At 46.4% G+C, this 25,386-nt stretch overlaps 6 protein-coding genes across 6 annotated transcripts; 2 read left to right on the top strand and 4 right to left on the bottom strand.

Moving 5' to 3' along the window:
* Positions 1 to 97: 97 nt before the first annotated feature.
* Positions 98 to 2,290, top strand: INS49_006431 (uncharacterized protein; the record flags this gene model as incomplete). The annotated part of the gene is made up of 1 exon (XM_043167203.1): positions 98 to 2,290. One exon carries the CDS (start codon positions 98 to 100, stop codon positions 2,288 to 2,290), a length of 2,193 nt encoding a protein of 730 aa, XP_043028347.1.
* Positions 2,291 to 2,764: 474 nt separating this feature from the next.
* On the bottom strand, positions 2,765 to 5,578 carry INS49_006432 (uncharacterized protein; the record flags this gene model as incomplete). The annotated part of the gene is made up of 1 exon (XM_043167204.1): positions 2,765 to 5,578. One exon carries the CDS (start codon positions 5,576 to 5,578, stop codon positions 2,765 to 2,767), a length of 2,814 nt encoding a protein of 937 aa, XP_043028348.1.
* A 3,431-nt stretch (positions 5,579 to 9,009) lies between these two features.
* INS49_006433 (uncharacterized protein) lies at positions 9,010 to 12,596 on the bottom strand (the record flags this gene model as incomplete). The annotated part of the gene is made up of 6 exons (XM_043167205.1): positions 9,010 to 9,206; positions 9,303 to 10,115; positions 10,266 to 10,292; positions 11,133 to 11,871; positions 11,938 to 12,300; positions 12,483 to 12,596. 6 exons carry the CDS (start codon positions 12,594 to 12,596, stop codon positions 9,010 to 9,012), a joined length of 2,253 nt encoding a protein of 750 aa, XP_043028349.1.
* Positions 12,597 to 13,308: 712 nt separating this feature from the next.
* INS49_006434 (uncharacterized protein) lies at positions 13,309 to 14,844 on the top strand (the record flags this gene model as incomplete). The annotated part of the gene is made up of 1 exon (XM_043167206.1): positions 13,309 to 14,844. One exon carries the CDS (start codon positions 13,309 to 13,311, stop codon positions 14,842 to 14,844), a length of 1,536 nt encoding a protein of 511 aa, XP_043028350.1.
* A 351-nt stretch (positions 14,845 to 15,195) lies between these two features.
* INS49_006435 (uncharacterized protein) lies at positions 15,196 to 16,469 on the bottom strand (the record flags this gene model as incomplete). Its single annotated transcript, XM_043167207.1, has 2 exons — positions 15,196 to 15,588; positions 15,648 to 16,469. 2 exons carry the CDS (start codon positions 16,467 to 16,469, stop codon positions 15,196 to 15,198), a joined length of 1,215 nt encoding a protein of 404 aa, XP_043028351.1.
* Positions 16,470 to 18,013: 1,544 nt separating this feature from the next.
* INS49_006436 (uncharacterized protein) lies at positions 18,014 to 18,830 on the bottom strand (the record flags this gene model as incomplete). Its single annotated transcript, XM_043167208.1, has 3 exons — positions 18,014 to 18,111; positions 18,179 to 18,571; positions 18,632 to 18,830. 3 exons carry the CDS (start codon positions 18,828 to 18,830, stop codon positions 18,014 to 18,016), a joined length of 690 nt encoding a protein of 229 aa, XP_043028352.1.
* Between the last annotated feature and the right edge of the window lie 6,556 nt (positions 18,831 to 25,386).

Below are 25,386 nucleotides of genomic sequence, written 5' to 3' on the forward strand. Positions count from 1 at the left end.
CTTCGAAGTCGAACTCCCTGGAGGATAGAACGGAGAAGAAACCAGTCGATCTGACTTCAGACAGCATCACGAGCTATACCGACCAGAACCTGCCAGTATGGTCAAGCGGTATCGCCATATCTCCCACATGACCCACGAGGATATTAGTCTCTTCGTGCGGCTTCTCTGCCTTCCGCCCACAGCCCGACGTTATACAGATGGCCTTCCTTCAGACCAATGGCTCGCCCGTCAAGCCGAGAAGATTTCCCAATTACCCAAGACTCTTCAGCGTCCCCAAGACTGGCTGGCAAGGCTGTCCATCTATACCAACAAGAAACTGAACCTGACCATCGAGGATCTCGTCCCGCAGTGCGCTGTGCTCTGTGCCGCCCACAAAGGTCTGAACCCGTGGATAGTGCACAGGGTGTTCTTGCTAATCTCGGAGGAGGTGACGCACCGCCTCGACCCGGTGAGGAAGTTCCTCGAGAACCCTACCAAGCATGCCATGAAGCTCAAGACATCCCTGGGTGAGGTGCAGGACTACGTAGACCGGATGAACAGCATGCTGTCCCTCTGGACCGGACCGGATGTGTTCTTCAGGATCGTGGGCGACAACTACCCTCCCGGGTTGGCAATGCAGCGCGTCGAGAACGACTGCGAGGCTTGCATCTGCAGCTGCATCGGCGCTTCGGGCCAGGCCCTGTGTGACTTGCGAGCCATGATGAACGGCCGGTCCCACAGGCGCCGCCCCCCGGTTCTTATCCCGCTCGTGGAGGCATGGATCGAGCGGTTTGGTGAGGAGAACGCAGACAGGCTCTGGGCGGAGAGCACGAGGATGGCGAGGGATGTGCGCCACATAAGGAGAAGGCTCCTGGGCCGCAAGGGCGGCCAGCGCCGCCACCGCACCCCGTATGAGAAGAGAATGAAGGAGCTCGCCCGTCTGGAGCGTGACCTTGACGAGCAGCGCCTGTCGGCCAGCCAGGTGAGAGCGGCGCGCGGAGAGATTGACAAGAAGCTGGATGAGATGTTCGGCAAGGAGTCGAGGAAGCCCAGCGGTCACCAAGGTAAGCACTCATCATCCACTGTCTCGGCGTCCACATTCACGGCGTCGTCAGCTTCCAACGCCTCGGCGGCCACCACCAGGGCCAAGGGCACCCGTAATGACCGCTCCATGCCAGTCGATGATAACTCGAACATGCATCAGCAGGACGATGCGGACGACGCCGAGCAACTCGAGGACTACCGTGACGAATTCGACGAGACGGACGCTGCTGCCGCCTATAAGCAGCAGGACCGGCTCCAAGGATGGTACGACGCCTTCACCGAGATCGCAGGGCCGTCAGGGGCCAGCACCGTCGGCAGCCAGCACCCTGCCTTCCGCCAAAACGCGGCCGGTATCGAGAACAGCTGGGCGAGGAGTCAGATGGCCGTGTCAGCTCTTCCGAATCCGCTCCATTTCTCCAAAAACGTCACCCCGCGCGAGGGGGACGACGACGACGACGACGAGTTTGTCCCAGCTGCTGGACCCGCGAGAACACAGGTGAGCGAGTGGACCGACGCCAGCGTTCACACGCTAGCTACGCAATCAACTCACAAGTCCAGGCGAGGTACGCGGGCCGGTGCTGAGGCGGCACCACCGATGCCACAGCTCTCTTCGCAGGGCCAATGTCCCTCCCGCACGATTCCCTCCAGCGTCTATTCGAACAACGCTCCGACAGCTGTCCACCCGCCTCCTGCTGCGTCCACCACCGCCGTTGAAGGATCTAGTCGCCAGCCTGCTAGCCGCGCGAATACCAGGCCGCCGAGGGCAACAGCACATTACCCCCCACCAAGCAGGACCGGCAGTCGACGATGGCTCCAGCCTAACACTGTCGTGGGATCGACTGTTACCGCCTGGCCGGGCCCCGGCGCCAGCAGCGAGCAGCACATGGCGCGGTCGAGCCGGGAATTCCAGGCCGGCCTCGACCAGCTCGACGGCTCGCCCGGCTTCAGCCTCCCGACCGCTTCCCTCACCCCCGACGACAGCGTCTCGGCGGTCGCGGGGGTGTACCACTCCGACCACCACCGCCAAGAACAAATCGACGCCGACGAGGCGCTGGCCCGGCGGATACAGGAGTGTGACCTCGAGGAGCAGCGGCAGGATGGTTCTGACGATGATTCTGACGGGGACGACGACGACGACGACGACATCCGGACCGCGATCGCCAACAGCCGCGAGACGGCCCGGCGTGATGCGGAGCGGAGGTTATGCGCGGGACGCGGCGGCGGCCAATTTTCGAACATGTACATGCCAGATTCGTCGTGGCTGTGAGCAGCTGGGGTGAGTTGATGTCTGGTTCCCCGTTGTCCTTGTGGCCCTCGCCCGCTTATTTCCTTTGTTTGATTACCCTGCCTCTCACTACCAGTTTTTCACTTTGTCCTTCGCATGAAAAAATAAAAAAAATAAAATCTACTTTAATTTTCAATTCCAGCCCTACGTTACATTCTGGTGGTATATCTAAGGTTCTTCTTCCCTTAAGGTTCTTCCCTTGGTCTAAATCATGAACGTGAGTTGTATCTCGACTGTATTATTAGATCTCAATCCCAAGTCCTGAAATTGCATATACAAGAAATAATACCTACGGCATAGATGCAGGTACAAGTGGATTTGTGGCATCTCTTATCGGAGTTTTCTTAACTTATGAAGTCTAGCATTTCTATTTTGTTTCTATCTCTATCGATACGTAGGATCAGCGGTATCCACCTACTCTCTTATGCAAGATGAGCCCCCAGCACGAATTTCGACCTAGTCGAGCCTTGGGGGCTCGTCGTCCGGAGCCTCCTCGTACAGCTTCCTCAGTGCGGGCAGGAAAAGCCTGGCCTTCTTGAAATCCCCCAGCCTGACGCACATCTGGTCGAAGGCCACGAGGACAACCTGGTCCTTCACCGGAGCGCCGCCGCCTCCGGTAGATGTGTTCGCAATTTTGGGGTACCTCTGCGAGAAATGTGTCAACAGCACCCTCCTGGCCCTCATCTCCCTCGCCACGCCAAGCGCCTCGCTCATGGTGCAGTGCTTCTTGGCCAACGCGTCGTCCCTCAGCTCGTCGTCCAGCGTCGACTCGTGGATCAGCAACGTGCAGTCCCTGCCGATCTCGGCAAAAGTGGACGACGGCCGGCAGTCGCCGCTGTACGCAATCCTCAGGCCCGACGGCCACGTGAACACACAAGCCAGCGCGCCGTAGCAGTGTTCGACGCGCGTGGCGTCGATCTGCGTGATGCCCAGCTCGCGCGCGAGCGTCGGGTTGCAGACGAAGGGGTTCTGCTTCCCCTTGCCGGCGCCCTTGATCTCGATCAGTCGGAGGCGGTCGAAACCGTAGTCCTCGATGTCGGCGTACTCGCGCAGCCAGTCGATCATGTTCACGTGGGACGCAACAGCCAAGCGGCTCCGGTCGGATGCAGTGGCGTCCTTCCAGGCCTTGATCAGACTGGCCGTGCCGAGATGGTGGTCCGCGTGCAGGTGGCTGATCCAAATCACCTTGAGGTCGCGGAGGATCTCGTTTGCGCCGTCATAGCCGTACATGCGGCGAAGCTGGCCGAGGGTGTTTTCACCACAGTCGAAGAGGTAAGTGCCATAGCCGGGCACTCGGATCATGGTAGCGGAGACGTTGCGATACTTGGACGGGAGTGCTGACCCTGTACCGAGCGGGATGATCTCGGCGTCACGGTTTGGAATGTCCTGCTCGGACTCCTCGATTTCTTCGAGGAAACGAGGGTTGGAGAGCGTCGCCCTCGCTTTATCTGCCAGCTTTTGGACCTGCTTGTCCATACCCCTAGCTGGACTTAGTGTATCCATAAGGGGCCATGATTCTTCGTCCTGGAATATTACGCGAGGTGCCAGTTGTACCTTAGCACCTGGGCTTGGTGCCACAAAGACTTCTGCCTTTTCACCCTCGCTCTTGTTGCTGTAGACGGGCAGGCGAAATCTATCAGGGTCTATCTGGTGAGACTTGATCGTATTGCCCGCTGCACCATCCATGGCGATGTAATTAGGACTGGCGTCTGGTGAGAAGACATTGTGCCTGACTGGCTGATGAGAATTCATGTAGTCTTGGATCCGTTGGTCTTGGGCGACGTTGGGCCCCAGTATCCAGTATATGACATCGATGTTCTTCACGAGCGACTCTGTGGTCCACTCTGGCCGGGCCAAGAATGGCTCTACATAGGACAGGTCAGGGAGGTCAATCACGGCAAAGCCACGGCCTTCGATCGTGTCCTCGACACACATCTCTGGAGTCACATCTACTCCATCCGCGCCCTTGACCGTCTCGCCGGCGGTAAGCCTCTTGAAGTCAGGCTTGGCCACTCCGAGCCTGAGAGCTTCCTGCACTTTGAACTTGCCTCTTCGTGGTTGCTGAAGGACAACATAGGACAAGGACTGTTTCGAAGGTGATGTTGGAGGCAGTTGTGTTATCTTTGTTGCGGGCCATGGAGTACGCGTGAACACCGGTATATCTGGAACGGGGCCAGGATCTCCCGGCATGGGCCCATCGTATTTCGTGATCTTGCCGTCTGGACCCTTGACGAATATTTTGGCCGGCAGCTTGGCTTTGTGCAATGTCGTCTCCACGAGGGCGTCAAGCTCCCAGTTTGAGTCGAACATGTGGTCGACAACAGACTTGACGATCTGGCGGTTGGCCTCCACCTGCTGGTCGTCGAGTTTATTCCCCCTCGATTCGCCCTTGTCGTCTGCGAGCATATCGTCATGGCTTCTCTTACGGCCCTGAGACTTAGGCTCCCCTTCTGGCTTCACCGACACAGACCAGACCCTGACATTGGCGTCCTCGAAATCCGGGGCTCTCTGCCCTGCTTTTTCTTGTGCCGGTTGGTGGCGTATCTCGTCAAGCTCCAGCGGCAGACCTTTTCGGAAAATGAATCTTCGGGCGGTGGCGAGGACCTGCATGATGTTTTCGGCAGCGTGTATTTTCAGGCTCGGGATGACCGACAGCCCTTGGTCTTTCTTCTTCTTCTGTTTCTTCGCATTGTCATCCGGTACCCCTCGCAGGGCTACGACATCAGCGATGGTAAGAATCATGCCCAAGAGGCCACCAATGTTCCCCCATGTCACCGGCCCGGTGAGGAATAGCTCGTCCAGCTTGCTGACCCCGACCTTGCGCTGGTTCATAACCCGCTGTGTGCCCTCGGGGATATGGCCGAACAAGTACCGCCGATTGTCGAAGTGGAGCAGGACGCACGCCCCCGGCGTGTCGGCCGTGGGCGTGGACACGATCTGGACGTAGCTAAGCATTGGGTGATTGAAGTTAGCACCGGGAGTGTCGACCAAACTGTCGCGATGTTTCGCGGACGACAGCGCCTGTCCTTTTGCCCCGTATAACAGCAGCCAGCGAGGTCGCCCGAAGCGAGAGGTTTCAAGGGTCTTAGAATATGCAGTGGGCAGGTCGAGGACGCGGACTTTGGGGCCGAACAAGCTGGCAGGGACGGTTGCTTTGCGTGAGGTGGATGCGCCGACTCTGCTGCGCGACCGAGAGTAGCGCGGTAGTGTCGAATAACAACGTAGCAGTGTCCTGGAGCAGGTGTTGCGCAGAGCCAAAGCAGTCGACATCGCCCGTCGTGCTAGGCGCCCATATTGATCCAACAAATAAGCACAAGGTCAACAGGATGCTGCAGGTTGTGTCGCCGGTTGACTCGACGGCCTCAGTAATTGATGTCACTCCAAAAAATCCTTATCTTATCGGCACGCGCTCGGGCGGCCCGCACCCAGCTGGAAGCCAGCTGAAGGCTGCATGAATCCTTTACAGCTCGCAGATGACCTAGATAGTCTATTTCCAATTACCGGTCACAAGACCTATTGGCGCCAGAGGGTTACACAAGGGTTACGAGAGTCAGCGTACGCCCACCCAGCTTCTACAGTACGCCCACCCAGCTTCCAGCGTTGGCCCACCCAGTACAAGGAAATTAGCTGCATACGCTATAAAATATTGGTACTGCGGGGTTATTAATAAAGCATAGCTATAGCTATTCCAGAGGGGTTTCATAGCTACCCCAGAGGGGTCCCATAGCTACCCCTCTATTTGCAACTTAAAAGTTACTTTTGCCCTCTACGCCCTCTGCGCCCTCTGCGCCCTCTGCGCCCTCTGCGCCCTCTATGCCCTCTGCGCCCTCTGCGCCCTCTGCGCCCTCTACGCCCTCTGGGCGCTCTGGGGCCCTCTGGGGGCTCTGGGGGCTCTGGGCGCTCTGGGGGCTCGGGGGCGCTCTGGGCGCTCTGGGCGCTTTGGGGGCTCTGGGCGCTCTGGGGGCTCGGGGGCGCTCTGGGCGCTCTGGGCGCTTTGGGGGCTCTGGGGCCCTCTGGGCGCTCTGGGGCCCTCTGGGGGCTCTGGGGGCTCTGGGGGCTCTGGGGGCTCTCTGGGGGCTCTGGGGGCTCTGGGGGCTCTGGGGCCCTCGGGGCGCTCTGGGGGCTCAGGGGCGCTCTGGGCGCTCTGGGGGCTCTAGGCGCTCTGGGGCGCTTTAGGCTTTTTTAGGCTTGTATTTTTAAAGTATTGCTTAAATTGGAAAATAGCTACCCTGGCTTGTTAAGAACCCCGCAGTACTTGCATTTTAGTGCGGATGCAGCTAATTTTCTTTGTACTGGGTGGGCCAACGCTGGAAGCTGGGTGGGCGTACTGTAGAAGCTGGGTGGGCGTACGCTGACTCGGGTTACGAGGCTCTTGACACGCGGGGCAAGAAAGACTCAAATCGAGAATTAGTAGGCTGAATCGTGACAGTCCAGAGTTTTGTGGCGGGATAGATTCGATTTATACATTGATTCTGATGTTGAACAGTTGGCCCATCACCTTGACTCAACACAACTTGAACCAGCTCCCTAGAAGTGGGACTTGCGTCGTCGGGGGTGCAGATCGGTCTGTCTGGGCTTGCTCTCAACTGAGTTCCGGCTCTTCAAGTTCGCCGTGGAGTTGCGCTCCGGGTAATCCGCGAAGCCATTGGCACCGTAGAACGCCACCCTGGGGAATTGAGGTGCCCAGCATCAACTATACATGTCCGTGTAGCATACACATCAGTAATGAGACTGACCGCGTCCCTTTCGATGCTCCTCGCTCATCATTGCGCCTTATCACGATGTTCCAACAGAGTACAAGCATTGGTAGGTCTCTCAATGTAAAACCTTCTATACGTGGTATGCAAACGCGTCGCCAAGCAACACTCAGTCTCCCTTGAGTAGTTTTCCCGGACGCCAAGATTCGTTTCGCTTGCACGACCCCGTCGGTGGCATGCCACAACTCCATAACCAGGTTGCGCCAGGGCTCTCAATTGGCCGGACGATGCAGGAGCTACTGATAGTCCTGCAGCTGCGGAGCCTTGCTTCCCGCTTATCGTACTGCAACTCCGACTCTGTACCTGCGTGGCTTTTGCTGGTTGACAGTTGCATGCTGCCGGCGGACTGCATGTCTTGTGAGGCTTGTTATCCTTCATATTGCCATTTGAGCCAGGGCGTATGTCGCAAACAAATTAGCAAAAGCCCCCTGCTGCAAATGATCATTCACATCTTGCTCAACTTTTACTTTCGCCACAACTCTCCATTAGCAGCATATATTCAAGTAGACGCTGGCAGTCCACGTTATCTTTATCCTCAACCAGCGGGGTCTTGTCTCCGGAAGTGACTGTAGCTCACTCTCAGCGGGCAGTCCTTCCTTACAAGACGCTAAGCTATGGTGGGGGAGTTGATGCAAGGAATTGCAGATCATTTTGTGGTTATATGGGATAGAAACATTTTCTTCTTTCCAGTGACACAAGAAAAAGTATCCCAAGTGGTCGCCTCACGAGACAGTTCAAAATCAAGCGCCAAAAGTGCAAAGGACCTCAAAAGTAAAGGCCAGAAGTTTCAGGCGATGCCATGGCAGGATCAAGTCTATCACTGGTGACATTGTAATTTCTGGTCCTGAGGCTGCTTTGTGAAGAACGTCATGTAGGGCTAGCAAATTCCCAAATGGCGTTGATCGTATATGCTCTCGAGCCCATGTTCATAGAGTTCCGAGAAGTAAAAGATGTGCTGCACACACGGAAGGGCACACGTCCAAATCCCCGTGAAGCCTACAGCGAAAACATGAACATCTCGAGGGAGCTTCTTGTCACCGAACCAATTCATATTTATACATGCTGTCATACGAAGTCTATGTGGTATCTATGCTTATGTTTTGAAGAACACAAAAGTTCTCGTGCTGATATCCCTCGGGCACGACTCAGAGTCAGCAGTCCGTTCAGCTTCAACTATTGTCCTTGCCGATATCGCACCATCCCTTTTAGAATGATGATCACTTGAACCACATTACTATCAATGGTGATGCAGCTGGATATGAGCTATGGCTTCTGTCAGATAGCCGGTCATGATGATTGAAACGACGCCGTGTTTATGCTCGTCATGTTTGGCCAGTGTTCCACTCCGAACTAACTTATGTGCAGACAAAGTCGAAGTTTGAAAGAACCCCCGAGCATTCGAACTGTGCGTTGGGCGCCGCAATGCTCTCTTCCGTAGGATGGTGAGGGTGGAGAAGTGAGCAGTTTACTCAGGGCATGCGTAGAGCACACATTGACTTTTACAATATCTTTGTACTCATTGTCAGCACTACTATCCCGAAACACATTGTCGATCATGAAGTTGGTGCGTCGCACACGTACCTTCGAAAACTTTAATCGCCGCCCCAACTCGAATTACTTTATGACTTGTATTTGAGCGTGGAGGTTTTCTTCACAGTGATTAATATTACATTGCTGACATAAAGATCCAAGTGCTTTAGTTGCTGCTAAGACAGTACTAAGCTCATTCAACCAAGGTCGGAAAAGTGTCCCTCCAAGGAAAAACCCTCAAAGCGACCATGTCTTTCCGGATTTCCTCATAGTTGGGCCCGTAGTATTATCTTTGCCCAGAAGCCGCGCGTTGGGAAATTTCCCACTCGTGCGGCTTGCGGCCGTACACCACATAACTAATGCGTAGGACTGTCAGTCCCCAACTCTGTTAAACAATCAGTCAACTGGGCTGACTTACATTGGGAAAGAGAAGTGGAGCCTGGTGTTCCTCAGGTCCTCCCTAGCTGCACTGATAAACTCCTCGACTGCTTGCGGCGGCATTCCAAGGGCCCGCAGCAGCTTGAAGGAAAGGCCGCGGAGGCCTCGGTAGAGACTTGTCATTTGCCACTTTCCCAACTCCCGAAGATTTGGATCTTCTGGCCACGGGTTGCCTGGAACGCGAGTTGAGTGTTAGCGCAGCGCAGGAATTTCCTTCTGCACTGATGTTACAGCCCGGTGAGTACGAGGTCATCGGATATCGGACGCACCTGGCAGGAGACCGACCTGCTCGACGACGTCGACGAACCCTGCTTCCACCATCCATCGCCTGTATTTCTTGGGCACCTCCGGGTCTCGGCCCATAACAGCTTGCGCTTGGGACATTCGTTGGGACCACTTCTCGATGCTCGTGCCCTGGATGCTGCCATCGTCACAGGCAAGCACGAACGTGCTATCGTTTAGCTCCAACCAGCCACCAGGCTCCAGGTTGTCGAAACACTTCCGGAACACAGTTGGGTAGTCATCGAAACTACAGCTGACCAGCCTCATGTAAATGAAGCCGAACGGATCCTGGAAGATCCACTCATCGTGTTCCGAGTCCTCCTTGACGAATGAGCAGTTGTCTGGTATCTTAGAGGGCTGTATGCGGCTGATATCGGTCCCGGTGACCTTGGACCCAGGATGCTCGGCTGCGTACTGTATTGCCCACAAACCCGTGCCGGTGGCGATCTCGAGAACGTTCCTGGGCAGGCCAACGGGTGCCCGGTGGAGGGCCCCACCGTGATATATCCGACATATTTTGTGCTGTAGGTCCAAGCGGTCCTGCTCCGCTGCGTCGTTTGGAAACATGTATCTCGCGGTGGGGTGGTCCTGGTAGGTCCTCCCGCTCTCCTCGTCGAACACCGAATCTGCCTCGATAATCGAGCCCCCACTGACAATGCGCAGGTCTCTCTCCGGGATGGGCTCGTCTGAGGCTGGCAGGACATGGCCGTCGTAATACGGTGTAGTTGACTGCGTGGGCATGGTCCATCCGGGTTGTGGATACGCCATGGCTGGGTCACGGACTGATGTCCCAGGCGCTCCTGCATTGGAAGGGTTGAGCCATAAGTTGCCGTAAGATGTGTGTGAAGGTGCCAACGGAACGCCACTCCGAGGGCGTGTACCAGTTCCGTCCCCTTCCGGCTGGCCCTGATGCTCTGTTCCCTGCTGTCTCTGTGTTGAAAGCCACTCACTTGGATACATGTACCCATCCATGACCGCTATGTCCTGCGGTCAGTTCGTGATCAATCAGCACCAGTATATCCATGTTTATGAGACAGAAACAAAGGAGGCCAGGGCGAGACTCGGGCCGACGGATGGTATATATCAGACCCCGGTTGGATGCCAGAAGGGTCGGCCTGCACCGCGTCATGCTCGCCATGGGTGATTCGTGAACCCCAGCGCTGCGCCGCTCACCTGCCTCGGCGATCTGCGTCTGGGCCGGTTCACTTGGGCTTGGCCCACGTGTGAAATGTGGTCGGATACGTGGCTCCAGGCAGTCGGCCGTTTCTTGTCTGGGCAGTTAAATAACTCACAAGCGCGCCCTTTTGTAAGTTGCCTTGATAATCACAAAGATCCGGATTGGACACACGGGAACAACCTATATCTCCTATAGGCACAAGCAGCCAAATCATGGGGTGAATGTGGAATTTTCTCCTCACTTTCCATCGCATTTTGTCTGGGCTGACCGATGTGTGGTTACTTGCCCATTCTCAATAAGGTTATTACAAGCTATGACAGGCAAATCTTTCCGACCATGTTAGATTCTGCATTCAGGCTCGCAAGATAAGGCGCGAGTCTCTAGCACATGGACCCCTCAATCCGAGAGCAGATAGCTAAGTATCACATAAGGGCAGGAGAAGTTTCATGACAAGCGGAATCTCAAGAACTGTTCAAATTGTGCAGAGAAAATAGCCACGCCGGCAACATAGATATATCTGGGTATACAATGAAAGAAAGCCCCCTTTACCGGCCACAAGCACATGTACATGATCAAGATGAAGGAGCAGCACCAGTGGGCGCAGCGCCTGTAGGCATAGCACCAGATGGAGCACCGCTACCAGAAGGACCCGAACCGCCACCGCCGATTCCAGAGCCGCCCTCGAAGGCGTGGCCACCCTCAGCATCGAGGTAGCCCACGACGCCATAGTAGTCGTCATTCTGGTAGTCGGCTGTGGAGTTGATACCGATCTGGATCCATGCGAAGAGACCATCGGAGACATCGTCGCCGAGGTAAACGAATTGTGGGAAGGGGTCGAAAGATTCGTCCGCAGAAAGAGGAGCCCACATGTCCTCATCATTTGTCGTCACCGCGACCGTGTTGGAGGCATACGGCTCCAGGGCCTTGATCTCCTGGCGCAAGTCCTCAGGCCAGAACAGCTGGCCGATGTGGGACACAGCCTTGTTCCAGACGCTAATAGTGCCATTGCTCTGGACGGTAGCGTTCATGAGCAGGTGGGTGTGGATAGCACGGCCGGTGTAGTGACCCGGGAAGATGGTCTCGAACTGGACGACACCATCGTGATCGGTGAGCTGGATACCACGGAGGAAGGTGGTGTCGATGCCAGCCTGGCAGGAGCTCTCGCTCACTCCCGAGTAAACACCGGTGGCGTTGCAGTTCCAGACATCGACAGCGACGTGCGGGACACCGCCACAGGTGGAGATGTCAACATATTGGACCTCAAGGAAGATATCCACGCCGTCAGAGTGCTCGGCCTCCTTGATGTTGGAGCGCATATACTCGCCCACAACATAATATGGGCCGGCTGTAAGCTCGGGCGCCAAGACGCAAGAGGTGTTCTGTCTGCACATTAGCAAGGGTCAAAATAGCATCGCCATATATAGAAAAGAGATTAGAAGACATACAGCGTCAAAGACGTTCTCGATAGGGGTAAACATGTCGTTGTTGGACAAGCCCGTGTAGTTGTGGTTTTGGGCCTCCCAGTCCTGCAGCGCAGCCAGGTCACGACGGGTCTTCTTGATGCCTCGCTTCTCCCGGAGGGCCTTGACGGTGTCAGCGCGGCGCTGGATGGAGCGCTGCTTGAGAGCCTGAGCGCCAGCAGAGTTCTGGCATTGGGCAAGAGATCGGGCTCCCATTTGGGCATGGGCATCGCGGATGGCGAGGTCCCTCTTGAGCTTGGCGGGAGAGTGCTTCTCGCCGGGGTGGGCGATGGCGCTGGCGACGAGGGCCAGGCCGGAGAACTTGAAGAAGAAGTCGAGAAAGAATGTCTGTAGAAAGAAAGAGAAAGAAAGAAAGAAAGAGAGCAGTCAAGTGAAGGTGGTGGTTGCTTCCTGGGTCGAGTGCCTAGTGAGCGCGGCTGTTGGTGATCTCTCCCATCTGAAAGAGAGGTCTCATCGCGACCTGTTTTATAGTAAAGCCACTGCCAGCTTTCCCAACGGTTCCACCTGACAGCCGCGGGAGTAAATGGAGATGCATGGTGTTCCGTTTCGTTTCGTTTGGTCAGCTTCGGCGTGGCCGTGTATGGCTGCAGCGCAGTTGGTCTCTGGTGGGCAAGTTTCGGCATGTGGCTATCGTGATGGCAGCCCTGGCGTGGCCCACTCTGTTGCGCGTCCCGGGAGGCAGGACCCTACATCTTAGGAGGCGTGCGCGTTCATGACCCACCCGCAAAAGGAGATGACTTTGGACGCATGCTCATTGGGGGGGGGGGGTTGCACGAGAACGAGGCCGGGTGCTGCCCTCAATTGACAAGGGTCTGACGGAAACCCCAGCGACGCTTCCGTCAACTTATTTCTGTACATAGCACGGGGGAGGGCAGGGAAGACGAGAGCGTCAACATGCCCTGCCGAGTAGGTCTACTTACCTACCTAGGTACGTGGCCGGCAGCCCTGCGAGAGTGATGCTGCGCCCTTGTTGGCTTGCACGCTCTCGACTGTTTGTCGTCCGTGCGAACGAAATGGAAGTCATCCATGCAATGCTGGAATTGCAACACACGACAGGTAGTTCAACCACATAGGGAATGCAAGGTGCAGAATAAACTCAAGTTTGTCGACGATCTCATGTGTGCTGCACTGCACTGTTGCCGTGGGCTTGCTGCTCATACCAGGGATCTTGTTGCTAAACAGGCCCAGCCCCTGCGAAGATCACCCTTGCCTGCCGGACTTCGCATGGACCCACTAAAAAGTCTGCGATAGCTTCCCATCTTCGAACCTTTGCACTTGTTATCGTCTGCCCAGTTCGAGCCAAACCACGGTTATAACCTCACAAATACTCACACAATGGCCAAGAGGAAGCGCCAAGCAGTGGACGAGAGCGAGCCCGCCCAAAAGCCACAGGAACTCAAGAAATTGAAGTCCAGCAATGGCTCTTTACAGCCCAAGACAGAGCAGCCAAAGAGAACCAGGACACCCAAGCTCGCCAGAGCCAGTCCCAATACCACCACCGCCGACAAGACAACACCAAAACGCACTGGGTTGCCCATAACGATACAAATAATAGCGGGCTCCTATGACCGCGTCCTCCACGGCGTCACAGCCACAATCCAGCCCTCCTCCCAAGTAAACTTCGCCGACTCCTTCCTCTTCAACGCCCACACCTCGGCCATCCGATGCCTCGCCCTCTCCCCACCGAGCGCCCCCCTGCCGGGCCAGTCGCAGAAGGTCATGCTCGCAACCGGCAGCACTGACGAGCGCATCAACGTCTACAACCTGTCCGCCCACCCCCCGTCCACCAAGGCCTCCCCGGACCAGGAGCTCCTCTCCGCCATCGCCCGCCGGCCCATCCTCGAGAACAGCAAGAACAGGGAGCTGGGCACGCTCATGCACCACTCCAGCACCGTCACCAGGCTCTCGTTCCCCACCCGCTCCAAGCTGCTGTCCAGCTCCGAGGATTCCACTATCGCCGTCACCAGGGTGCGCGACTGGAGCCTGCTGTCCACCATCAAGGCCCCCGTCCCCGCCGTCTCCGGCCGCCCCAGCGGCGACACCGCCCCCATGGGCGGCACCCCGAGCGGCGTCAACGGCTTCGCCGTCCACCCGAGCATGAAGGTCATGATCAGCGTCAGCAAGGGCGAGCGCTGCATGCGCCTGTGGAACCTCGTCACCGGCAAGAAGGCCGGCGTCCTCGACTTCGGCCGCGCCGTGCTGCAGGAGATCGGCGAGGGGCGCCACTCGACCGGCGAGGGGAGGAAGGTGGTCTGGGGTGCCAGCGCCGAGTCCGGGGACGAGTTCGCCGTCGGCTTCGACCGCGACGTGCTCGTCTTCGGCATGGACAGCAAGGTCCGGTGCAGGGTCATGTCCGACGCGAGGACCAAGATCCACGAGTTCGGCTACGTCAGGCTCGACGACGACTCCGAGGACACGATCTTTGCGCTGTCGACCGAGGACGGCAGGGTGCTGTTCTTCTCGACCAAGATCGAGGACCTGGAGCAGCCGGAGGCCCCCGAGGGCAAGGCAGCGCCCCTGCCGCGGGCGAAGCTGCTCGCGCAGGTCGGGGGAAAGGCCGTGGGCGTCACCGGCAGGGTCAAGGACTTCAAGGTCGTACGATCAGAGGACGTGCCGGGCGTGTGGCTCATCGTGTCTGCGAGCAGCGATGGAAAGCTGAGGGTGTGGGAGCTGTCGCGGGAGGAGCTGAAGCCCAAGGCCGGCAAGGAGGCGCCGCAGGCTGGGAAGCTGCTGGGCACCCACGACACCCAGAACAGGATCACTTGCGTGGAGGCATTTGTCATGATACCCCGGCCGGAAGGCGTTGAGGAGAGCGAGGATGAGCTTCAGGAGGAGGAGGAAGAAGAAGATGGAGATAGTGATGATGAGTGAGCCAAAAATGAAAGAAAGCGTGAATGGCAACATTGGTCACACAGTTGCCGGTTGACATCAGTGATGATGATCCTGGTCTGTTTTTACGATCCGTAAATGTGATCGACGTACTCAAACGAAGCAGACGCGGTTTCTTGCTGTTCGTCTGTACAATAGTGAAGTATTCCCACCTGAATTTGACACTCGCGGTGCAATCAATGGATTGTACTGGTCTCTGGCGACCACAATGCAATTTGAACTTTTAAGTTTAGTCAAACTCCACCCCAATACCAGCATCCGGCAATCCAGGTGCCTAAACTCCCAGCCAAAACCCGTGACAGAGAGGGTACAACAGGGACGACAAGAGAGCGCTCATTTCAGCCCGCCCCATCTACCACGACCTGCCGCTGACCTGTTCAGGGCCAGCCGCCTGCCGATATTCCCAAAGCAGACACAGCTGCAAAATAGCACGCTCAACACCCAGATCCCCGTCTCTATAGTCTTTTGAGTGGCCAGCCCACCGAGCATCAGCGGTTCGCCGCCGCCGTTGCCCGTGTGGTTCCGGCTTAGAAACTCTGAGGAAAAGCCAGATGGCGCCGGCACGATGTCGGGGTTGAACCCCATGAGGATGACCGAGCCGGCCCAGGCGACGGCGGCGGACAGCAGGAACCCAGATTTTGACCGGTCTATCAGGTACCACAGAAATGGATTGACCATGGCCAGTGTCATGGACACCTGCATCGTGGATGCCCAGGGGACTTTTCTCTGTGAAGACGTTAGTTTGCTACCCAACGCGTGGTGCCAAAATTAGAGGAACGACTCACAATAGCGAACACAATGCCAACAAAGGCACCGACTCCACGGACCACGAGGGCCCAGTCGGTCCCTGGCTCTTCCTCCTCTTCCTTGAAGTCCTCCTCATCCTCATCCTCGCCCTTTTCAAAAGCCTGTTCCCACTTCCCGTCAAACCAAGGCAGCAGGCTGCCCAGGGCCACGCCAAAGACGCCCCAGCAGGCGAGGTAGGCGGAATCGTAGCGGTGTCTGATGATCCCCTCGACCGGGAACGAGGCCCACTGCTGCTCCGTGGAGAGCCGCGACAGGATCGCGCCGTAGCCCAGCCCCAGCACGAAGAGGAAGGCCGTACGGAGGGCGAGCGACAGCGCCGTCTGCGTGGGCGAGCCCCCCTGCTGCTGCTGGAGGAGCGAGTGGCCCGAGCGGTTCGACAGCGCCGAGGACCTCCGCCTTTTGAGCAGGGAGGAGCGGTCCTTGACCAGCCTGTATATGCTCTCGTCGACGGAGCCCCTCGCGGCGGTGGCGGGCGTCTCGGCGCCGGTGCCCCAGGGCGTGTCTGGGGGCTCTGAGCCGTAGACAGTGTCGCTGGCCGGGTAGCCAGAGATGTTGTGGGAGTATATGCCGGCGAGGGTGGAGCTGGTCAGGTTCTTGTAGGAGGCGGCGCGGCTGATGGAGTCCCCCGCGGGCCCGGTGAAGGCGCGGGGGTCGAGCAGGGACGCCTGGGTCGCGTTCGCGTTGGAGGTCGGGCTGGGCGGCGCAGAGTCGTCGTCGGGGGGTGTCGGGCTCATCAGGCCGAGCTCAAAGGGCCTGCGGGGGATGGGCCGGAAAAGATGTGGGCCGCCGTCTTCCGACATGGTGTGGATGTCTGTTGGGGGTCAACGTGTAGGGGAGAGGGGGATCCAGGGCGTGTGTGGGCGGGAGTCGTGGAGAGAGAGATGGGATGGAAGGGTTGAGGGCAGCGGGCCAGGTGTTGATTTTTGCTCGTGTTCGTATGGTATGCAGGACCCTGAAATCGTGTCTCGGCTGTTTGACTATAGAAAAATGTCTTGTTCTGTCTCTGTCGACGTTCTTTTTGAGCTAGGCTGGAGTCGTGTCTGTCGGAATGCTGGTACCAACGCCAATGCCAATGCAAATACTAGCTGAGTCCGGTGCTGGTTGAAGCGTGTCAGGTGTTGGAGAGCCCGCGCGGGGAAAGAGGTAGCAATGTTGAAAAGGATACAGGGCAAGAATGCTTGGACATTCCCTCAGGCGACACCCAGTGACGACTTGGGGGTTGGTTGCAACTGGGCTCAACAATTTGGACAGAAGCTTTGAGAAGGAGGGTGGGCCCAGAGTTAGACCAGGGACCAAGGCGAGGTGGATGGAGGAGTCGAGCCGAGTCGAGTCGAGTCGAGTCGGGACGAGACAGCACAGGATGATCGCGGTGAGGAGGAAAACACGCGAGACAAATGGGAATGGTTGGGTCAACGGATAAAACCAAAGTGCCGATAGACACGAAACAAACACACTTGCGGGTTGCAGTGCAGTGGTGCGTATGCAGCCCCCGCTCGAGTACGATCAAATATCTAGGGCTGCTCCGCGGACGAAAAGCATGCAGTCAAAGTCAGTCAGTCAGTCCGCCCAGTCCGGCCGTCAGTCGATCAGTCGGTCAGCCAGCCAGCGTGCGCCAGGAGTCAGTCAGCTGGTCGCAGGCAGGGTGCGACGAGACGGATTTCACATGCCATCCGTTCCCCTGCAGACCAGTACATCCGTACGTACAGTACAGTATGGAGTGGACATGGTAGACTATGTTTATGCAATGGCATGCATGAGCGATGGATGCCATCTCAGAAGCCCACACAACGGGGTCAGACAGGGGCCATGACAGCCCAGACGGGGCAGGCGCCGCCTGATCCAGCCTGTCCAGTTGGCTGAGACTGGCGATCACCTGTGGAGCTGCGTCCTGCACCGTACGTCGTACACACGTACAAACGCAAGCTGGCTGGCTGGGTGCGGATGTACAGTACCGGGGTTTTTTTTTTTCTGATTTCGCATGTGACGCGCTGGGATCGGATTGAGCCGACTCTGATTTGCTCACCCCGGATTCCAGCGCCTAGGGGGGTGCACCCGGTACCCACGGCGCTAAAAACTGCCCGAGTCAACCGTGCCTGGTTTCCTTGGTTCCTTGGTTCCCAAGACTCGAGGCGTGCATGATCAGGCGGCCACGGCAACCTTGCTTCCAGGTTCAAGAGACAATACTATTGCACAGAACGTGTAGTCACATGCAGCATGTGCAGGCAAGGCCAAAGCACAGATCAGATCAGATCAGATTCGACCTTGTCAATAAATGGGCAAAATTAGTTCATAGCCTCTGCTACTCTCGTACCACATATTCCTGCGCCCAAAAGAAAAACGCCAATTAGACATCATGACCGTTCTCATCAACCGGCTCATCAAGCCCACCCAGGCTGTGAGTCTCAATAGCAGTGGTATCAACACCAATTGTGATATATCCGACTAGGAGATTTGTCAGCAAGTTGTACCCACTCGTATAGAAAAAGGCATCTTCTCCAGAGTCACTTACTCATTCCCTTGGTAACATCCTCGCCGTCGGCGGCCACAATGGAGACAACAGGATCGTACCCGCCGGCAAACGAGTCTGCAAAAATGTTGTCGACAGCATGCGTCGTGCGGTTGATCTCAGTGTGCGTCACATAAGGGTCGAGGGCCATGATCTTCTCCTCGAGCTCCTCGTCGAAGTACAGCTGGCCCGCCGAGACGATGTCGCCCGACGAGAGCGTGCCGTTCTCTCGCAGCACCCAGTTGTTGTATACCCGCACATGGATGTGGATCGCCCGCTCCACGTAGAAGCCGGGGAAGATTGTTTTCATCTCCATCATGCCGTTCGAATCCGTGGGCCACATGCCTCTCAGGAAGGTCGTATCGTCCGTGTGGAGATCAGTGACGCCGATATTATCTAAGACAAGTCAATATACTGACAAGAAATCTAGGCATCAAGATATCCGAATGCACGTACAGTCTTCTGAGGAGATATTGAGCGACTGCAGCAGCTCCAAGAACGGCGTGTTCGGGCTGAGCGCCGTGAAGCTGGAGTAGCTGCCGGTGGCATTGCAGTGCCAGAAATCAACCAGGACGTTCTCGAGGGGCTCGCAGGTCGCCATGTCCAGAACACCAACGTCGAGGGTCAGCGGAACGCCGGGCTGGCCCTCGGACATGTCCTGCTGTGGAAGGCTACAAGTATTGTGAGGGGTTTAAAAGCATGATTGTAAAAGTATTTATCTCCTAAGAGTAGTTTAAAAGGAGGAAATAAAAGAAATTTGGCTATTTAAGCATTTTAAAAAGTAGTTGCAAATTAGGGTTAGGGATATACATATAATATATTCCTTAGTTAAAAGGCGGTTCTTACCTTATTAATTGCCCTACTTTTTTAGGCAATTAATTTATACTTAAAAACATTAGCTGCAACTTACTAAGCTATTAATTATATAACCTTTTTTATAATATATATACTTTATTACTTAAATTTTAACTACTTATAGCTTTATAATATAGCTTATAATTAATAATTAAACCTTTTTTTTAAACTTTTTAATTAAATTTATATTTAAAAATACTTACTTTTATTAATTTTAAGTATTTTTTTAATTATATTAAAGATAATTAAAAGCAATAAAAAATAAGCTTTTAAGCCTTAAGCTATTTTACTTTTTTATATTCTTAAGGTTTAAAAGAAAAAATATAAGTATATTTAAATTAATAAAGAGCTTATTAATAAAAATAATAAAAGCTTTAATGCTTTTATTAAAATGCTATTAAATAATATACTTAAGAGTAAGTTTTTTAATTAATTTAAAAATTAATTTTAAAATATATATTAATTCTTAATATAGCTTTAAAGAACCTTTAAGTATATATAAATAGCTTAAAGCTTAAAATAAAACTCCTTTTTAAAAAGAAGGTTAAAATAAAGTATAAAGAAAAAAAAAGGATATAAAGAAGCTTAAGAAAATTAATAAGCATTGCATTCTTTATTTTCCTTATATTAAAAGTTTTATATATAATTATAATAATAATTCCTATATAAATTATAATAATAAAGGTAATTATTACTATTATTATATTTAAGGCAATTTTTATAAGCTGCTTTTAATAACTTTTTTGCTATTTATGCTTTATTTTTATTATGCTTAATTTAATAATTCCTTAGTATTTAAAAAGTCTTAATATATTTAAAAGAAGGCCTTAAATATATATAAGCGCGGAAAGTTTAATCTTGCTTATATTAATTATATTCTTATAATTCTTTTTAATACTTAAAAGCTTTTTATTTTGCAATAATAATTTGCAAAGGTTATAAAAAGTAGGTATAAGGATATAATAAAGCGCCTTAAAGCTTAAATTATAATTATTTTAAAGTAATATAATAAAATTAATATAAAGGCTTAAAAGCTTTAAAATTAAGTTATTAATAATATAAAAATTATAAAAAAGTATAAGGATTACATTATTATTATAATTAAGCGCTTTAATTTTAAGGATAATATTAAAGAGTAAATATAATTAAATCTTAGTTTAAAATTATAATTAAGAATTTAATTAAATATTAAGAAAGTTTTTTAAAAAAGTTAAAAGGTTATTATAATAATTAAAAAAAGGTTTTAAATTAATTAATATATTATTATAAAGATTAAAAGGTAGTTTTTAATTATAAAAGAGTTTTTATATAAGGGTTATATTATAATTTTTAAAAAATATAGTTTTTAGGATTTTTAATAAAAACTTAATAATAAGAATAATTAATAAATAAATTAATTCCTTTTTATTACTTTCTTTATATTTTAAAGATTTAAAAAAGCTTTAAAATATTTAAATTAAGCATATAATAAAACTTTAATAAGTTTATTTATAAGTATCTTTTTAATTTTTAAGTATATAATATTAAAAATGCCCCTTTTAAATTCTTATTTTAATTATATTTATTGAATATTTATATATTTAAGCCTTGTTTTTAATTATTTATGCTTATTAATAATTAAGTATATAATTATTTAATTATTATAATAAATAATTTAAAGCTTGCTTAAATTTAAAGTTATGTTTTTAAATAAGCGTTTTAAAGCTATTATTTCTTTAGTTATAAGCTTTAAAGCTAATAATTTAGCCTTAGTGGTTAAAATAAAAATGGTTGCTTATTTATATGCTTTTTAATATATAGGGCTTTTAAAAAGGGTTATTATATATTCTTGGGAAGATTTTTAATTCTTTTTATTATTAATAAATAAAGCGTTTTTAATTATTAAGAACGCTTAAGCTTTTTAATTTTCTTTAAATTATAATTTAAGGAATTAAGTAATATATAAATATTAAATTGCATAATTTACTATTTTAAAATAATTTAAACTTAGGTTTATAAGGAATCTTAATAATATAAAGCAAGGGAATGCTATATTTAGGCATATTATAATTATTATATAAAGAATAAAATTAATTTTTTCTTAAAACTTTTAAATTTTTTATTTTAAAGCTTATTTAAAAAAAGGCTTAAGCTTCTTTTTAAGTATTAAAGTAAATAGTAAAAGGTTTTTACTTTTTAATAAATTACATTTATTTACTATCTTTTTAATATATAAATTATAAAGAAGCATTATAATATGCTTTTCTTAGTTTTTAAAAATTTATATGCTTAGGAATTATTAAGCTTTTTTTTAATCCTTTATTTTATATATAAACTTAATTTTATTTTTAATTCTTATAAAGGATTTATATTTATTCTTAGGATATATAATTAAAATATTATTTATATAAAAGAAGATTATTACTTTATAAGTTAGGTTAATAAAAAGGTATGGCTTTTTTAATAAGGGTTTTAAGCTTAAATTTTATAATATATAGTTAAAATTCTTATATTAAAGAAATAAGGAGTTTTTAAGTTTATAAAGTACCTTTAAGAATACTTTATATTTCTTTAATTTCTTAAATTTATTAAGCAATTTATAATAAATTTAATTTAACTCTTTTTAATTAGTATTTAAGAATATAATTATAATATTAAATTATTAAATCTTTAAATTAAAGTATATAATAATTATTATTATTATGTAAAATGATTTTATAATTAAGGTTGCGATATATATGCTTTTTATAATAAAATAAGGTTATAGGTTTTTTTAAATATAAATTTATACCTTAAAAGATTTAATTATTTTATTCTTATTAAGCTTATATTTATATATTTATTTTAAGGGTAGCGGCATTAATTTTACTTTTTAACGCTTAATAATCCTTTAAATATTAATCTTAATAAGGCTTTGCATTTTTTAATATATTGCCTTAAGCTATTTATTTTAAAAAGGGCTTTTTTAAGTTTCTTTTTATATAATTAGTTTTAAAGGTAAATTTTTATAATATTATTATTATAAGTAAGGCTTAAACTTAATTTTAAGAGCTTAAATAATAGTTATTATTATATTATTTAAGGTTAAAAAATATAAATTTTTAAGTATTTTTTATTTTTATCTTTTAAATTAATTAAATAAGAAAGTAATTATAAAGTTACTTTAAAAAGTTATATTAAGGTAAAATATAATTATATTTATTAAATATAATGATTAGTTAAAGGATTCTTAAGGGTATTTATTTTAATTATATATTTAAAAAAATCTTTTTATAGGTTTAAATTCCTAAATTTATTTTTATATTTTTTTTATTTATATTAATTAAAAGGATTCTTAATTTTTTATAGCTTTAAATATATATAATTCTTAAAAAAAAGGTTTAAGTTTATTAACCCTTGCTTTATTAATAAAAGTATATTTCTCTTTATAAAAGCCTTATTTTAATATATTTAAGGTTTTTTTAAGGGTTAAAAGTTTTTATTCTTAATTTTTTAAGCTTTTTAAAAAGGTAGTATATAGTGAACTTTACTTTTTAAATTTAAAAGTCCTTACCTTTAAGTTTTAATTAAAAGTATTAATTTTATTCTTTTTTAATATAAAATAAATATTAAATTTATTATTTAAATTAATTAAGTTATATTTTATATAAAGTATTAAGGGTATAATGTAAATATAGTTTTAAATTTTCTTAGCATTAATAATTTTAATATTTAATAATTTTACTTTAAAAGTTAAAAGGCTGTTTTTTATTTTATTTATTATTAATTTATAAAATATATTCTTATTAAATTATATATTTCTTATAAAAATTATTTATTTAAGTAAAGGAATTTAGATTTAAAAGATATTAAATGCTATATAATTAATTAAATATTTAATATAAGCTTTTAGTTTCCTCTTTATAAGGCGTTTTTTTATATTATTTTTATATTTCTTTTTAAGCATATATGCTTTATACTTATAAATATAAATATTATTTTAATAAAGTAATAAATAAATTATAAAATAATGAATTTATATTAATTTAAATTATTAAAAATAATAGGAAAACTATATATATAAAAGAGTATTTAGGGCGCGCCTTTTTTTTCTTAAAGCAAGCAATATATTATATAATTAAGCTGTAGCCTATATTGCCTTTAGCTAAAGGTTAAAAGGTAGATTAGCCCTTAATAGCATAGCTAAAGTATATTTAATTATTGCTTTATTAGCTCTTTTTATAATGTTATTTGCTTTTAAGGTTTAAGGGGAAGCGAGTTTTAAATTAATACTTTTTTATTTTACTTATTTAATATATTTAATATTTATAAATTGGCTAATTATTATTACTTTAGCATTTTATTTAATTTTATAAATATTTAAATTATATTATTATTTTACTTAGCTTTTATAAGCTTAAAGAATGTTAAATACTTATTTTTAAGTTTTTAATATAAGGGGGAAGATATAAATAAATTTTAAGAACTTATTTATTATTATAAGCTTATAGTTTAACTTATTTAATGCTTATAAATAGTAAAAAAGGTTTTATAAAATTTAAAAAAAGGGTTTTAAGCTTTTATCTTTTAATGGCTTATATTAAACTATTTTTTTAGCAAAGGCTTTAAAGCAATTCTTATAGTTAATTTATTTAATTCTCTTAAATTTTATGCCTTAGGCATGTTAAATTAATAATTTAAGAGTATTAACCCTTAAGTATTTAAATTAGAAATGCTAAAGGGTTATTAAGTTCTTTTAATCTTTATTTAAGTATTAAGAGGGTTTAAAAGGTTTTATTAAGTTTATTAAAAAAGTTGCAGGCTTATATATGCTTGCAATGCTTATAAGTATTTATAATAAGAAATAAAGATAAGAAAATTATAATAATATATATTTAAGAAAGATTAAATTATGCTATTAAATAAATTTAAAAAGAATAATGCTTTATTTAAATAATTTAAAATGCAGCATTAAATTAATTTTATAATATTAAATGCTTAATTTTTATAAGAATGCTTTTAATATTATATTAATATGAAATTTATTTATAATTATTATATTTTTTAAAATTAAATTCTTAATTCTTTTTTTATTTACTTTATATAATATATTTTTAAAGCGTTTTATCTTATAGCTTAAGATCTTTAAAGATAAGGTTCTTGCTTTAATAATATTTATCTTAATAGCTTTTTTAAAGATGCTTAAAATTAAATAATTAATAAAGTTAATAAAGTAAATAGCATTATAATTATTTAAAACTATACTTAAGGATAAAGAATATAGCATGGAATTTAAGATTATATATATTTTTAAGGAATTAATTATAATTAATAATTATAATAAATTAATTAAAGTATAAATAAATTAATAAAAAGTTAATAAAGATATAATAAAGGTATTGTTAATTAGTTGGTTTTTTAAAATTAAGGTTTAAAAAAGCGTAAGTTTATTTTATAAAGAAAAATAAAATAAAAGGAGAAAATTAGGATATTATTCCTTAATAGCTCTTAGAAATGCGCTTAAGGGGGTTTTTAATATTCTTAATAAGCTTTATATTTAATCTTTAAGCAAAAGATTCTTTTAAGTAAGCTCTTAAATTAGGTTTTTATAGCAATTTTTTTATAATTATATTTTAATCTTATTGCATTTAAGTTCCCTTAAAGATATTTTTAGCTTTAGGATTTATTTCTTTAAAAGCGTAAAATAAAGGCGGTGATAATTAATAAAAGGCTAAGTATATCTCTTTTATTAATTAGTTTTTTAATAAGGGTACTTATATATTTTATTTTATTAATATAATTAAAATAATGCATTTTTATTTCTTAATTATTTTCTTAATTAATTACTTTTTATTTTAAAAGGTACTTTTAATTTTAATATAATAAATATTGCGATATTTTTAAAGGCTAATGCAAGCTTATTATAATATAAAAGTATCGTTAATTCTTTAAATAAGGTTTTTAAGGGATAAATAAGTTTTTTAAGTATGTTTTATTTAATAAGTTTTTAGCGCTTAAAAATTACTTAATTAAGGATAATATATATTGTAATTGCTTATAAGAAGTTATTTAAACTAGTAAATTCCTTAATTTTAAGTAATTTATAAATGCAAGCTTATAAATATAAATTTATAAAGTCTTGGTATTATTATTATAGTTTAATATTTAGTTTGTTTACTTTTTTTAAGTATTATTAATATTAAGTTTAAAGGGTATTTATTATGCTTAACTTAAAGGGTGTGAAATTATTTTTAATATTTTAAATTACTTATTAAATAAAGAATTATTTTATATTTACTATTTTAATTAAATATAAGGAAAGTGTGGTTATGGACGTGCCATAGGGGGATAGCAGCACTAGGCACAATAGGCACTATAGGCAATAGGCATTATAAGCA

Source organism: Diaporthe citri (assembly GCF_014595645.1).
Source record: "Diaporthe citri strain NFHF-8-4 chromosome Unknown scaffold_2, whole genome shotgun sequence".
NCBI lineage: Eukaryota > Fungi > Ascomycota > Sordariomycetes > Diaporthales > Diaporthaceae > Diaporthe > Diaporthe citri.